Genomic DNA, 17,008 nt, shown 5'->3' with positions numbered 1-17,008 from the left:
CCATGCAGACCTCTAGCCCTCTAGCCCCGACCAGACACTTGGAAAACCTCTGCAGTACAGAACAGAGGGCAGTGCGGTGCAGTAGAAAGTACAGTAGGTATCGTCTGAGCTGTTTGTGGCCACGCAATTATCAACAGCGACCGGTGGAGTGGAGGGAGGGAAGGGGTTCAGAGGACCAGAGTGGGTGTTGTATTGATCGACTGGAGCCGGGGCTTGAGGTGCCTGTTAGTGGAGGCTCCATCTCTCTCCCTCTCCCCCCTCTAACCTGGTGAGCTACAGGGGGGTGGACCAGCCTGTTAGTGGAGGCTCCATCTCTCTCCCTCTCCCCCCTCTAACCTGGTGAGCTACAGGGGGGGGTGGATCAGCCTGTTAGTGGAGGCTCCATCTCTCTCTCTCCCTCTCCCCCCTCTAACCTGGTGAGCTACAGGGGGGGTGGACCAGCCTGTTAGTGGAGGCTCCATCTCTCTCCCTCTCCCCCCTCTAACCTGGTGAGCTACAGGGGGGTGGACCAGCCTGTTAGTGGAGGCTCCATCTCTCTCCCTCTCCCCCCTCTAACCTGGTGAGCTACAGGGGGGGGTGGACCAGCCTGTTAGTGGAGGCTCCATCTCTCTCCCTCTCCCCCCTCTAACCTGGTGAGCTACAGGGGGGGGTGGATCAGCCTGTTAGTGGAGGCTCCATCTCTCTCTCTCCCTCTCCCCCCTCTAACCTGGTGAGCTACAGGGGGGGTGGACCAGCCTGTTAGTGGAGGCTCCATCTCTCTCCCTCTCCCCCCTCTAACCTGGTGAGCTACAGGGGGGTGGACCAGCCTGTTAGTGGAGGCTCCATCTCTCTCCCTCTCCCCCCTCTAACCTGGTGAGCTACAGGGGGGTGGACCAGCCTGTTAGTGGAGGCTCCATCTCTCTCCCTCTCCCCCCTCTAACCTGGTGAGCTACAGGGGGGGTGGACCAGCCTGTTAGTGGAGGCTCCATCTCTCTCCCTCTCCCCCCTCTAACCTGGTGAGCTACAGGGGGGTGGACCAGCCTGTTAGTGGAGGCTCCATCTCTCTCCCTCTCCCCCCTCTAACCTGGTGAGCTACAGGGGGGGTGGACCAGCCTGTTAGTGGAGGGGTCAGTCCAAGGAGAGGGTTGCTAGATTCAGGCGACAGGGGAGGCCATTAGCCTGTTAACCCCGACACGGATGAGGAGGACCGGCGGGAGAACCATTCACTCAGAGCGCGGGCCGAGGCGGTAATTGATCAAATAACCACTTTCTGCCTGTAATGGGGGGGGTGGCAGAAACCTCGAGTTGGCTACAGCGCCGATAATGTGGAGGGTGGACAAGGTCACGAGACCGGCCAATCCCGGTGAGGGAGCGGCACGCACTCGGCATCGGGTGTGCCCGGTGAGGGGAGCGGCACGCACTCGGCATCGGGTGTGAAGTAGGGCTGACCTGAGAATTTCTTTTTGGAATTCTAAGCTTCGGGGGCCGAGATTCGATTTCAATTCGAAGCTTCGAGATAAAAAAAAATTTGTAGAGGTCGGTAATTGAGAAACGTCATTCAGTAGCAATACAGAAGGAGAAACGGGTATGGTCAGAGAGAAAATATCTGAGAGCTGAGAGGTAACATTTTCCCAAAAGAGCTCAACAGGAGGGCATTCCCAGTACATATGCATATATGTTCCAGTGGCACCGTTTGGACACAAGGTACATCGAGAGTCATTAGATTAAATCGTCTAGGGGTCAGATAAGTCCTGTGAATAAGATTTAGATGAATCTGTTGGTGATCTGGGTTAGGGGGTGGACGGTATAAACGGTATTAAATTTGCTCTACGGTATGGATTTTGACTATACCGTTTAACCGGTTAGAGCAGCTCTAAAATAGCAATGACGTCATGTAACCACAGCGCGACTATTTCAATCGCATTTGCCCCTAAAAATAGATAGAATTAGTCATAGATAATAGATATGTGCAAACTGGAAAAAGTTATTTAGGAGGCTTCGCGCAGTGGGCGTGTCAACACGCAATTGTCATTTCATAATAAACACATATCACCGCGGCGCACAGCAAGTTTCAATTTCAGTTCCTGGCATTTTTAACCAGTGGAGAAAGGTAAGATATATCTTTTTTCTTATATGAATTATTCTACGTTAATAAAACATACCTGGTGATCAACTACAGTTTGCTGTAAACATTACGATATGTGTGTAGTGTTATGATAACGACGGCAGCAGCGGGAGCCGGGAGGACGGCGTGCAGCAGTGGATTTGCGAATAGCATGCAGCTGCAGAGCCGCAGAGCCAGTGGCTCTTTCAGGTCTGGTCACAGGCCCGTCAAACAGCGCCCCCCCCACCCAACGGCTGAATTGCCAATGGCTGAAATGAATGACCTGAAAGAGCCCCTGGCTCTGCGGCTCTGCAGCTACATATGCTTCTAGCAAAGTCCAGCCCCGCTGTTTGCAATGGGAGCAGGAGTCTCGACTCGGGACTTATTTTATATGGAATATAATGACTTTATACGCAAAAGTAGCCTAGTTTTAAGTTAAAATATTATAAATCTACATGCCTTGAGGATGTCATTCTTTATATAGCCTGCCTATCAGGCAAAAAAAATTATTCTAACAGAAACACTGATACCGTGATATATACCGTTACCGTCTATGCTTCAAATTATACCGTGATTAGGCCTGCCACGATAACACATTTTGCTGGGCGATTAATTGCCCCCGAAAATATCGCGATAAGCGATATTATTGCGACCGGTTAGAGATTTTTTTTTTTTAGACATTTATTTCCCAAAACTTTTATTTTGAAGCCCACCGCTCCGTCTTTTCCGGTGTTTTAGACTTTTATTTTGAAGCCCACCGACCGGACCGGAAGTATTGTTGTTATTATCCTAGCGGCACCTATGAGCGGCCAACTTGTCTCGTCCGGTTCTGTTTTTGAGCTAATGATAAAACAAATATTGAGATTGTTGGTGAACAACTAACTTTAGGTTAGTTTTAATGTTAGCTACTAACGTTAGATGCAGCTACTACAGGCAATCAACGATGAGGAGGAAGCGTCAAAGCAGTATATAATAGAATAGCTGTGGTGAGTAGGCACTGCAGCACGACTCGAAACTACCTACTACGTTATAATAAATGAATTCATGTTTAACTTGTCCCTGTGTCCAGTCCTTTGACTAGCCCCACCCGTTCATTGTAAACAATGATGCATGTAATTGTATTAACGTTATTCTGTGTTGTAGCTATGCTATACGTTGTATTTCGTTTGTTAGCTATTTAGCTAATGTTGTTAGCATTGAATGAGAATCAACACTCGATCTTTCATCTTTATTTAGCAGTCCAGTTTCTCCGGGCAGTAGCGAGTAACTACTTAGGTCTAAAAATAGCTAACGTTACACTATAAATACGAGGACATAAGTAAATGGCGATAAAAGTCCGAAACGAAGCCTCTCGATGTCTCTTTGTCATAAAAGAATTTGTGAAATTGGTGAAGTTCTTCAGCGCTGCCCTTATTTGTAAATAAAAGAAAAGGGAAGTTCCGGGGGGGAGATCATATCCGTTGGATAGATCCTGGAAAGAGCGGAGACCAGAGTTATCGAAGATATCCCCCAACGTGTGAATGAAAGACAGCCCTAGTGTGAAGTAGGGCTGCAACTAATGACTATTTTGGTAGTCTACTAATCTGTCGATTATTTTTTCGATTAGTCGACTAATCGAAAAACAATTATATATATATATAAAAAAAAAAATTATATATATATTTTTTTTCACTACCTATCTTTGTGAAAGTGGCTTCTCAGCTCTGGTCCAGCTGAAGACAGAGCAGAGGAACAGATTGGACATTGAGCATGACCTCAGAGTTGCTTTGAGACTCTTGTCAGGACCAAACAACATCCCCAGTTATCCCATTAGTTCCCCCAAACTTACTGTCGGCCTGTTATGTTAAGCTAAGAAGTCTTCAGCTGGACCAGAGCTGAGAAGCCACTTTCACAAAGATAGGTAGTGCAAAAAAATATATATTATCGATTATGTCGACTAATCGTTGCAGCCCTAGTGTGAAGTAATGGCGGCCCCCTGTTAGGACCAGGCGGTGATTGAGCTGTAGAGAGGCTGGCTGTGTGCTGCCAACTTAAAAAACAAACAAAACGTGCTTTTCTCTCCCAATTAAGTCTATTTTCACCTCAGGAAATTGAGGACATGAGGATAAAAAAACCACCAACATCAATCAGCGCAAGACACGTGCGCGTCATCACCACTTCCTGAACGGAATCCAGGCCGTGCACAAAGACACACACACACAGAAAAACACACAAACAACACACACTCCTCCTCCTCCTCCTCCTCCCCCTCCTCCTCCTCCCCCGCTCACCTTGGCCAGGTACTTGCGGGACTTGCTCTCGTTCTGGTGGCGGCAGGCGTGCAGGTAGCAGGTGATGGCCGAGACGCCCAGGTGCAGCTGGCGGTCCTTGACGAAGATGTTCTCCAGGTAGTCGCCCCACATGGCCCAGGCCTTCACCAGCACGTCGTGCATCTGCACCGCCGCCGAGAACGCCTTGTTGGCCTCCTCCGACCTGGGGGGGGGGGGGAGAGTTAGTCGACCCTTTCACTGCCACACGACAGCCGGTTAACCCTTTCACTGTGACAATACAGAAGGTTAGCCCTTTACTATAACACAACCGACGGCGATGCTCCATTATTAGCATCATTCCGCGGAGCTAATGATGCTAATAATGGAGCATCGCCATCGGTTGTGTGATAATAAAGGGTTAACCTTCTGTCGTGTGGCAGTGAAAGGGTTAAGAGGTTATGGAGAAGGGGAGGGGGCAAGACAGAAGAGGAGGGAACATGCGTGAGGGTGGAGACGAGAGAAGGGGGTTGAAGAGGAGGAGTTAGAATGAAAGAGAGGAAAGGAGAGGGGACAGAAAGGTGGAGCAAATGAAAGAGAGAATGGCATGTAGTTGTAGTGATGGAAGAGAGTGGGAGGAGAAAAGGAGAGAGAGAGAGAGAAAGAAGAGGACAGCGATGGAGGTGGTAAGAGAGAGATTTTCTGAATCATGTACCACCGCACATCAATAAGTACCGTATTTTATTCCCCCTTAATCCTCAAGGCCCCCCCCCCCCCCCCCACTCCGATGTGAAAGCGAGCCTCTTACGGCGCATTTAATACCGGGCGACGCGCCGACTTTAAAAAAACGTCTTCCCATTTCATCAGCAGTGACGGGAAAACCCACAGCGGGGTGGGGAGAGGAGGGGGAGGGGGGACGACCGGGGTGTAATGACTTTATTTATCTGTGTATAAATACACTGACCGCGCAGTCGCCACAGGACTTAGCAAGTTTATCTCTCCCTCCCGGATTTCCCGGAGTTTTTTTTTTTTCTTTTTATATATCCGGGGTCCAGCGATCTGGAAGCCACGCTTTAAGTGCTCCATTCATAGCTCTTCTTTAAAAATAGCGAGGCAGGGGGATAGACGGGTCGGTATCTGGCTCTTGACTGGGGCCTTTTTGCGCTGACGGCGGGAAATAATATCATTCCGACTCATCATCAGCCGCTTTTCCGAAGACATATCGAAGCACCTGTTGGCTTTATCGTTTGAATAATCTTTGATTAAAGGGGAACTATTTTACTATTTCTTTCACTATTTGGGCACTTTTACACAATTCCTGTGAGTCTATGGAACACCTCTGTAATATATTTATTTTTTTTATTCATTGTTTTGTATTTCTAATCAAGTCCTCAAAAACAGCATTTTTCTACCTCAAGATTTCAAGCTGTTTTGAGCCTGGGCTCCTAAACCACTGCGCCGCGTCATGTTCGCCTGAACATTAACATGCAGCGGTGACTATATGACATCACATATAGGCACATTTTCAAACGACTCAGTTCAGTGAGGGTGAATATTGTGAGAGGAGAATTGGAAGAATGCGCCAATATGAGAATTTTGAGACATAGATCATATTAATATAAGTTCACATAGCTAGGAAACAATGCTAAACACTCAAAAAGGCCATTTATAAGATAGTTCCCCTTTAATAAATAAGGCGCGTTGGAGGCAGTCGAGGAGAGACGGGCCTGTCGAGATATAGAGGACTAACGGCACTACAGTAGTCGGCGGCGCGTCGACCGCCATTTTAGGAGTCCTTCCAAAAAAAAAAAAAAAGACGCCGTGCTGCTTACTTAGTCTAAAATGTCTGCCAGGTCAATCAATTATAATGTGTTATTATAAGGAGGCGTTTAAGCGTGCGATAAAGAAATGGGAGTTTGATTTCTGTGGGAGACGGCGGCGGCCAGAAGGCTCCACAGTAACACTTTAGGGAGGGTTGCCCGCATCGCTTTGCCTGTGTGTAAAAGTACATAAACGCTTTCCACTAAGCGGCTGGGTGGCGCAGCAGACATTGCGCTCGTCACCAACGCAAGAGACACCGGGTTCGACTCCGGCTTGGGCCGGCCGTCATACTGACTCAATCGGCAGAGTCAGCGGGTGGAAGTCGATGGGTGGTAATCTGGACGTTGTGGACAGCGACTCCTACAGGTCGGTTGGGGCGCCTGCACAGCAGAGACAGGAAATGGCGGGGGTAGTGTGAGCCTCCCACACGTTACACCTCGCCGAAAGAGAGTCCGCGCTGGCAGGTGAAAAGATGTGACAGGTTGCCTCCTCGTGTACCGGAGGGGACACGTGATGCAAGGCTTCTATCCTCCCTACAGCCGACCAGTGGAGGGCATAGTCGAGCAACGTTCAAGACAGGGGAGGGGAGAATTGGCGCGGCTAAATTGGGATGGGAGAAAAATTGAAAAAGAGGAGAAAAAGTGGATCAAAAAAATAAACACTTTCCACTTCCCCGCTCAACAGGAGCGCAGACGCCCGACTCGATGTCAAATCTCCCAACACTCGGCTAATTGAGCAATCCCCGAAACTTCAACACACGCACACACACACACACATAACCCCAAACCCCACTATGCCAGTACTTCTCCCCCAGTGTGTGGTGGGGTGTGGGGGGACTTAATGATTGCATTATTAGACCCTGCTGAGGTGGAGGCGAGAGTTCTGCTGATCCCGGAGATTCCCAGCAAATTGCCTGGAGTTAATTATTCAGCTGCATATACATTTAATAAGCTGTCCTCAATTTGTCTTTCACCCCTGAGGACGCAGCGGTGTCAGGGACGATGATGCGGGCGAGAGAGAGAGAGGGCGGGCGGGCGAGAGAGAGAGAGACCCTGCAGCTTGTAGCAGAAGAAGGAGGTTGTGCGCTCCGCAGGCAGCCCCTGAACAGCGGGGAGCACATTGTTGACACTGTCTCGCATTGATGACATCATGGGTGTAAATTAACATCTAGGCCACGCCGCGGGGGGGGGGGGGGGGGGGGGGGGGGGGGGCGGGGGGGCACACGTAGTATCATAATCTCAGGCCTTGTCCAGACTAAAACAATTTAGATCTTTTTGGTTTTGGTTCCATTTAAAAAAAGGTTTCCGTAGGGCGGCTACGTGGCGTAGTGGGCAAGGCACTCGCCACGAAATGCTGGAGACGCTGGGCTCGTCAGTTCGAGCCCAGCGCTCCACATTTGCTTTCAGTTTAGCTGGTCGTCCGTACTAATACACATTGGCCGTATTAGGGGGTGGGAAACTGATGGGTGGGGATCGGGCGTTGTGGACAGCGACTCCTACAGGTCGGTTGGTGCGCCTGCGCAGTAGAATCAGGAAGTGTCGGGGGCAGCGTGAGCCTCCCACGCGTTACTCCTCGCCACTGAGAGATCGAGCTGCGCAGGTGAAAAGATGCGACTGCTGTTACCTCAAGTACCGGAGGGGACTTGTGCTATGTATGACTTAGTCCACATTGCAGCCGGCTTGTGGGAGGCAAGAAACAGCGTCCGTGACAGGGGAGGGTTGAATTGGATGATACGAAATTGGGATGGGAGAAAATATAGAAATGGGAGAAAAAGTGGATAAAAAAAAAAAAAAAGGTTTCCGTAAAAACGAAAACGTCTCAAGATAATAAGTGCGTGCCACAAATTTACAAAATAAATGTCTCCTGTTAGACGTCGCTCTTTTATTTTGAAAACCCCGGAAGTGTTGTTGTGCCGTCCGGTTTTTTGCTTTTGAGGTGACCTACTTTTCCAGAGACACACGGCAACGTACTTCGGGAGTGGAGAGAGAGAGCGAGACCGCGGCTCAAACTACCTGTTGGTTGATTGATGTTTAACTTGTCCCCGTGTGTGTCCAGTCATTTCGACTAGCAAACGTTGTCTGTATTTAGTTGGTTAGCTATTTAGCTAATGTGGATAGCATTTTGAATAGCATCAATGCTAGCTGGCTGGCTAGTGGCTACAGCTTTATTTACCAAATTATGGAGGCTTTTTAATCGTCAAGGTAAGAGAGGATTTGTCATGATCAACTGAAGGCGCATGCTATGGAACAATATGTGCTTGGGTTTTCAGAAAAAGGCCAGCTATGTGACGCTAATCTCTAGTTAGTATCGTGTATTGCATCAGTGTAATAAGTGTAAGCACAGCAGAGCCCCGCTCCCCTTCAGACAGAGAGAGAGCACAGCGCGTGTGTGAGCATGCAAGTGTGTCACGTGTGCGTCATCGGTTCAGGAGAAGGCGCGTTTCGCTTGTAAATATGGTGACGCAACGGGGGGGCGTTTTCAGGCGTCTTCAGAATTGCGCACTCTGAAAGCTGGTATCAGAAAGTACCGTCTTCAGGCTGCCGGAACGCAGTTCCGTGTGGCAGAACGATGCAAACGATCAAATACTTTGCCTAAAACGACCAAAATCGTTTTAGTCTGGACATGGCCTCAGAGGCCCTGTCACCTGCGAGAGAGAGCCCCAGTGAAGGATGACTGCCTCGGGCCGACAGGACACACAAGGGGGCCCCCTGCAGAGGAGGGACCTCTGACACAGCTGGAGATCAAGGTGATTATGATCACGGGCAGAGAGAGAGAAAGAGAGAGAGACTGAAGGCAAGAGACAGATCATGAGAGAGAGAGAAAGAAAGAAAGACGGAATGCAGTAATGGAGAAGCAAGCTCAAATACCATGATGACCATGAAAGAGACCAAGATAGATGGTCCAAGAGAGAGAGAGAGAGAGGGAGAGAGAGAGAGAGCGAGAGAGAGAGAGATGAGAGAGAGAGAGAGAGAGAGCCAGGGAGACAAGAGAGAGAGAGCGAGACAGAGAGAGAGACAGGGAGACAGACAGACAGGAGACAGAGAGAGACAGGGAGACAGAGAGAGAGGGAGACAGAGACAGAGACAGAGACAGGGAGACAGACAGACAGGGAGACAGAGAGAGAGGGAGACAGAGACAGAGAGAGAGAGAGAGAGAGAGAGAGAGAGAGAGAGAGAGGGAGACAGAGAGAGGGAGACAGAGACAGAGAGAGGGAGACAGAGAGAGAGGGGAGACAGAGAGAGAGGGAGACAGAGACAGACAGAGAGAGAGGGAGACAGAGACAGAGAGAGAGACAGAGACAGAGACAGAGACCGAGAGAGAGAGACAGGAGAGAGGGACAGGGAGAGAGAGAGAGAGAGAGGGAGACAGAGACAGGGAGACAGAGAGAGAGACAGGGAGACAGAGACAGGGAGACAGAGACAGGGAGACAGAGGGAGAGACAGGGAGACAGAGACAGGGAGACAGAGAGAGAGAGACCCAGAACAGACGGACAGTGACACAGACACAGCTCCAGGCTCCGTACTTGTTGATCTGGGCCAGGAACATGCCCTTGAGAGCGTAGAACTCGGCGGTCATCTCCTTGGTGAAGTACTTCAGGTTGGTCGACTCGATCACCTCCAAGCCCTGGAGACGCAGAGGAGAGAACACAGATGAGGGGAGCTAGCCAGCAACACACAACAGAGACATATTTGGACATGGTTTGGGGGAAGGGGGGGGGGGCTGATTCGAATAATACTGATAATAATACTTATTGAGCAGTAATGTGACTGCCTATTATTCGTTCTCATTTGGATATATAAAAAACTGTACTTTTATTGAATTTTCTTATTATTTGTTATATTATTTTTATTTTTATTAAATTATAATGTCAAATATTGCAAGGAAGGGGCAGGGCTTGATAAGTTGTTTTACTTCCCCTGTTCCTTCTCGAACACTTATTGTACATTTTTTTCTTTTTTATAAACTTGTTTTATGTTTCTACAGTATGTTCGAGACAATTAAAAATCAAATCAAATCACATATTCTGCACAATATGACGACAACCCTGTAAACAGTTTCAGAGTGTTTGGTGCGTTGCTAGGCAACATCCAGGACCACAGTCGCCGTGTGTTTGCCAACATCAAAACACAGCCAAGACAAACCGTTATTATTATACAGTTCGGCTCAATAAATCTCCCTCCTCTCAATCCTCGGAAAAAAGGCCAAAGTTACACCGGCGGAAAGATCTCTCTCCCCACTGGTGGTGGTCGACCGAGACAAAAACCTACTCCCAGGCCGCGGCGGTGACGGAAGCCCCCCCCCCCCCCCCCCCTCCGCGCAGACAAATGAAAGACAAACAACGCGCGCAGTGTTCATTAAGAAGCAACAAAAAGAGAAAAGAAACTAAACTTCCATTACGGGCGGAGGGCCTCTGATTAGGTGTCTGCCACTACGTACCACCGTGACAAACGACACATGGCGAGGAGAGAAGGGGAGGGGGGGCGAGAGACCACGAGGAGAGAGAGAGAGAGAGAGAGAGAGAGAGAGAGAGAGAGAGAGAGAGAGAAAGAGAGAAAGAGAGAGAGAGAGAGAGAGAGAGAAAGAGAGAGAAGTTAGAGTGTCCACTGGCACTTTAATGACTCGCGGTGCGCAGGACTGCCTCTATTAATCAGCCGGGCTCCGCAGGCTTTAAGAGAGAGCTCTCTGAATTACACTGTGTGGTGGAAGTGTCTCCGCACCCGGCTGCTGCTGCGGCTGTCTGATCCCAACGACTCCAAACTCTCTCCTCGTTGTCCAACTCTACCCCCCGTGCTTCCATATCGTTGCCAAAATAAGCTCCCGGCCGAGAGGAAGCGGAGGAGTGGAGAGGAGGAGGCGGGCTGGGTAACGCGTAACACAGAAGGGACGAAACGCTAAAATAAAGAAGAAAGTAATTAACGAGACGTAATGAGAGAGGAAGGACTTAAAGTGGGGATTTCGAAGAAGTCACGGTTGGAAAGGGGGAAGACGCCGTTTTTGCGGTCTTTTTTCGTTCCCTCTCTGGGGTGGATTCAGAATTTATACTCGGATGTCAAAAAGTGGTTGCAAAGGTCGTGCGGCGAGCTCCCCCCGCGAGGCTGCCGGCGCCGCCCTACGACGTGCAGCTGGGCAACACGTTTTTACTGCTGCGCGTCAAAATGGACGTGAGCTGGCTGACGTGGACAGCGCAGAGCTGCGATTGGAACTCGTCGGAGCGTTCCATTTATCGATCGTGATTAACTACATTACAAACATGGACCAAATCGAAGAAAGACTGGCAGAGGAAGTCCGAAATTACTAATGTATAGCCATTAAGTACAACACAACGAAGCACAGCAGCCACCTAGTGGTTTGGTGGTGTACTACTGCAACCCGCACGTTGAACGGACGTGAAAGTATGTGGGTCTAGCTCCTCCCACGTGCAAAATAACGGCGACAGTCGGCGTTGAAGCATATCTCAGCATTCACTGTAGGTCTGATGAGGCGAGGACGCTAGGGGACGCACTGCGCCACTCAGCTGTCCATCTGACGGGTGACCCGAGCAACAGAATCTCTCCCCGTGTCACGGAATGCATCCGATTGGATAAAAGCGCGCTGTTCACGGTGGCTCTGCTGGTAAACCTTCTCTTCTTCCACCAAAGGATATACTGAATATGTTTCAGCATTTCAAAGGTGCTCTATATCGTGTTGTGAGTCAGAGAGGTGAATAATTTCCAAGGTATATTTTCATAACTGAATAAACAAACTGTCCTCGGAGGAAAATTGGATCCTGGAACAGTGTTTGAAGCTAGAAGAAATATACCTGAAAAGTTACAATTTAATTGCTGTCATTTACAAAGGCAGGGTGCACAGTTTTGTTAACATATTCTAGGCTCACGTTTGGTTCTTCCCAGTGCCTCAAAATTATTTTGTTTTCATTTATGATGATAACATAAGATTAGAATTACAGTAAATGTCTTTTGCAGGCTCTGGAAAAGAATCCCTCTTCTCCTCTTCTCCTTGCAATGCCACGACTGCATCTCGTTTCACTTTGGAACGACATCACATGACAGTTTGGACCATGTAGCGCGAGCCAGCCGCCTCACGTTGGAGGCACCTCATTTGCATAAAGTTGGAACATTTGTATGCAAATGAAGACCGGCGAACACGGTGCAACCCTGTCACAACGTTCCCACAATGCACTGCAACCCTGTCAAAATGTTCCCACAATGCACTGCAACCCTGTCACAACATTCCCACAATGCACTGCAACCCTGTCACAACGTTCCCACAATGCACTGCAACCCCGTCACAACGTTCCCACAATGCACTGCAACCACGTCACAACGTTCCCACAATGCACTGCAACCCTGTCACAACGTTCCCACAATGCACTGCAACCCTGTCACAACATTCCCACAATGCACTGCAACCCTGTCACAACATTCCCACAATGCACTGCAACCCTGTCACAACATTCACACAATGCACTGCAACCCCGTCACAACGTTCCCACAATGCACTGCAACCCTGTCACAACGTTCATAAAATGCACTGCAACCCTGTCACAACGTTCATACAATGCACTGCAACCCTGTCACAACGCTGCCACAACGCACTGCAACCCTGTCACAACGTTCATACAATGCACTGCAACCCTGTCACAACGTTCATACAACGCACTGCAACCCTGTCACAACGCTGCCACAACGCACTGCAACCCCGTCACAACGTTCCCACAATGCACTGCAACCCTGTCACAACGTTCATACAATGCACTGCAACCCTGTCACAACGTTCATACAATGCACTGCAACCCTGTCACAACATTCACACAATGCACTGCAACCCTGTCACAACGTTCCCACAATGCACTGCAACCCTGTCACAACGTTCATAAAATGCACTGCAACCCTGTCACAACTAGAGCTGCCGCGGTATTGCTATTTTCCTTACTGCACAAATTTGCGAAATATTTCCTACCGCCGCGGTTATTACCGCACAGTGCGCACAAAAAAAAAAAAAAATTGAATGCATTTTTATTTTTTTTTAGTAGTCTACTCTTATAGCCTGCCTCTAGTCTAATGGCGCTTTTCCACTGCATAGTACCTACTCGACTCGACCCGCTTTAGGCACCTGGTACTTCGTTCCTTTTCCACTGCAGCCAGGTACTACTCCGTTTGTCTCCGTGTGGGGATGCAGGCGGGGCCGCTCGCTTGTGTACACTGAAAGCTCCGTGGGCATAGTCATGTCCGAGGGCTTGCAGCAAGCCAGAGTTTAACACAGTTTCAATCAATCAATCAATCAATCAATCAATAACAACATTAACCAGACTCTCGTTGCGTCTATTCTGCCAAAGCTAACGTTACCTCTCATTGTGTATTCTACCAAGCAAACCCGGGTTTAACGTTACCTCTCGTGTATATCGGCTGACGGTAGTATTAGGCTAATAACAACAACAAACTTAACACAACATCAGCGATCTTGTTGTGACACTAAACTCTCCGCTCGGTGGTAAATTGGGTTGATGTCGGTTTTGTTTCATCAATAAATAAGGCAGAATACACAGTGAATCCATTCTTTTTTGTTTATTGCACTTGGTTCTGTCGCAAACAAATCCTGAATGAAATGCATCCTTAGCGAGGCAGTAAAGATGGCGGCGTTCTGTTTTTGTTCAGAGGCTACAAAGTGTGACGCGTCTCTCTTCTGACCAGTCAGTGGTCTGCAATGTTTCACATGACTTTTCTGGTACCATTCTACCCAATAGGGTCGCTTGGAACCGAGTAGGGTATATCTGCAGAGCCGCAAGCCAACTTTATTATTATGATAAAAAACAGCGGTGACGCGGTATTCAGCCTAACTCTGCGGTGAGCGTGATGCAACAGCGATACCGCGGTAATGCGGTTATTGCGGCAGCTCTAGTCACAACGTTCATACAATGCACTGCAACCCTGTCACAACGCTGCCACAACGCACTGCAACCCTGTCACAACGTTCATACAATGCACTGCAACCCTGTCACAACGTTCATACAACGCACTGCAACCCTGTCACAACGCTGCCACAACGCACTGCAACCCCGTCACAACGTTCCCACAATGCACTACAACCCTGTCTCAACACTGCCACAATGCATTGCAACCCTGTCACAACGCTGCCACAACGCACTGCAACCCCGTTACAACGTTCATACAACGCACTGCAACCCCGTCACAACGTTCATAGGCTGCACTACTAATAATTAATATAATAATAATAATAATAATAATAATAATAATAATAATAATAATAATAATAATAATAATAATAATAATAATAATAATAATAATAATATGCATCCTTAGCGAGGCAGTAAAGATGGCGGCGTTCTGTTTTTGTCCAGAGGCTACAAAGTGTGACGCGTCTCTCTTCTGACCAGTCAGTGGTCTGCAATGTTTCACATGACTTTTCTGGTACCATTCTACCCAATAGGGTCGCTTGGAACCGAGTAGGGTATATCTGCAGAGCCGCAAGCCAACTTTATTATTATGATAAAAAACAGCGGTGACGCGGTATTCAGCCTAACTCTGCGGTGAGCGTGATGCAACAGCGATACCGCGGTAATGCGGTTATCGCGGCAGCTCTAGTCACAACGTTCATACAATGCACTGCAACCCTGTCACAACGCTGCCACAACGCACTGCAACCCTGTCACAACGTTCATACAATGCACTGCAACCCTGTCACAACGTTCATACAACGCACTGCAACCCTGTCACAACGCTGCCACAACGCACTGCAACCCCGTCACAACGTTCCCACAATGCACTGCAACCCTGTCACAACATTCATACAATGCACTGCAACCCTGTCACAACGTTCATACAATGCAGTGCAACCCTGTCACAACGCTGCCACAACGCACTGCAACCCTGTCACAACGTTCATACAATGCACTGCAACCCTGTCACAACGTTCATACAACGCACTGCAACCCTGTCACAACGCTGCCACAACGCACTGCAACCCCGTCACAACGTTCATACAACGCACTGCAACCCCGTCACAACGTTCATACAATGCACTACAACCCTGTCTCAACACTGCCACAATGCACTGCAACCCTGTCACAACGCTGCCACAACGCACTGCAACCCCGTTACAACATTCATACAACGCACTGCAACCCCGTCACAACGTTCATAGGCTGCACTACAACCCTGTCTGTGTGAAAGCTAGGAACATGTAATGGGGGACATACATACCATGTCTCCCAAAAGGATATCTTTTTGAAGTACAATTCCCCCTGAAAAAGGAGCGAGATGAAAGCAAAGAAAGAGCCACATTAACATCCTACCTGCATGCACTCGTTCTTGCCCATGACACCGGCCAGCTGCAGGTAGCACTTGACCTGCTGTCTGATCTTCTGGAAGCAGTCGACGATGGGCACCGTGGGGATGGTGTGGATGCGACTCAGGATGTCCAGGGCCACGTTCACCAGACCCTGAAGCCAGACAGACCACAGAGGGATGCGGTCAGTTGTCACACAAGCCTTTAGACTCCGTGGAGCTCTGATCATCACATGTACATACATTTTTCTTGTTGTTTCTAGGGATGCACCGATCCGACATTGGTATCGGTATCGGCCGCCGATATCAGTAAAGTAGCTGGATCGGGTATCGGTAAAAAAAATTATAATACCGGATTATTTATATATTTTTTAAAACTAGGTTAGGAAAGTAAAGTAAAGAATGATCCCAGTCTCTTCCACACAGTGACAGTGAGGCATACAGTTTATTAATTGAATGAATGAAGTTTATTTTCCGTCTTTGTTTACAACAAATCAAAAACACACTTGTGATCCTTTACAATTCTTAAAAACTAAATATATTTTAATAAAAAAATAAAATAAAACGTGTATTAATTTTTTTTTTTTTTTTTTGGAAAAATATGTGGACAATGGGTATCGGATCGGTATCGTTATTGGCCGATACCCAAACCCAAGTATCTGTATCGGTATCGAGACTGAAAAAGTCGGATCGGTGCATCCCTAGTTGTTTCTGTACATTCTGCCATTTTGTTATTTATATTTTATAGTGTAATATCGGCATACTGCGCATCCTGTTATCTGCACACTGAACACTTTGTTAGAATTGTATATAGTCATCTTGCTATCCTTTTATCTTATTTTATGCTATTTTTATTTTAGTTTATATTATATTGGATGCTGCTACGGTCGAGGGACCACGACAAACTGTAAAAGGTACTGAATCTGAATGTTGAAGATTCTACAGTTTTATTAATTGCAATTTGGTTGTAAAGACTGGGCTTTTCACAGTGGCTCCACAGACTCGGTCGTGTACCGTTATGGATATTCAATATGGAAGAAATTAACATTTACAATAATCACAAGGAATGTTTTGAGTATCGATATGTCATGATGTATGTTGTTCACTTCAAAATCACATGAATAAAAAGACAGTTGATTGAACTGCATGGTAATGTGAAGTGTGACAAACAAAACAAGTCATTTTCAAATATAACCTCGAAAACCAGATCTCATTTTGAGAGTCTTTTTTGTCTCTTTTTGCTCATCTGATTAATTCAGACAACGGACTTGTGTACCATGATGCCACAAAAAAGATAAAATAATAGGATACTGTACAAGAATAACAGAAACCACAGAATAACAAGAAAACACTTCAATTCTCCTCTTCCAGTCAAGGTATTTCTTGAGGTTCATCAACATCAAAATCTCACGTCACTCGTGAAGCAGTACCTGTTTGCGCCCTATCTTCCCGTACTGGATGATGGCGGACGCGGAAGCGTGAACGCCCAGCATGGCGTTGTTGGTGTTGGGGTCGTGTTGCGTGTTCGTCTCGTAAGCAGTCACTATGGCTGT

General features: G+C 47.9%; 1 protein-coding gene across 1 annotated transcript in view; it reads right to left on the bottom strand.

The window, feature by feature from the left end:
• Positions 1-17,008, bottom strand: part of trrap (transformation/transcription domain-associated protein) — a gene marked incomplete at its 5' end in the record, with an annotated part of 245,882 nt that overhangs the window by 74,369 nt on the left and 154,505 nt on the right. Inside the window, 4 exon segments of the mRNA XM_084322329.1 lie at positions 4,354-4,555; positions 9,674-9,774; positions 15,464-15,610; positions 16,886-17,004. Of these exon segments, the coding sequence (XP_084178455.1) occupies positions 4,354-4,555; positions 9,674-9,774; positions 15,464-15,610; positions 16,886-17,004 (569 nt within the window).

The sequence above is a fragment of the Notolepis coatsorum genome, assembly GCF_963971535.1.
Source record: "Notolepis coatsorum genome assembly, chromosome: 10".
NCBI classification, from domain to species: Eukaryota; Metazoa; Chordata; class Actinopteri; order Aulopiformes; family Paralepididae; genus Notolepis; species Notolepis coatsorum.
This window is presented reverse-complemented; position numbering and strand designations above follow the sequence as displayed.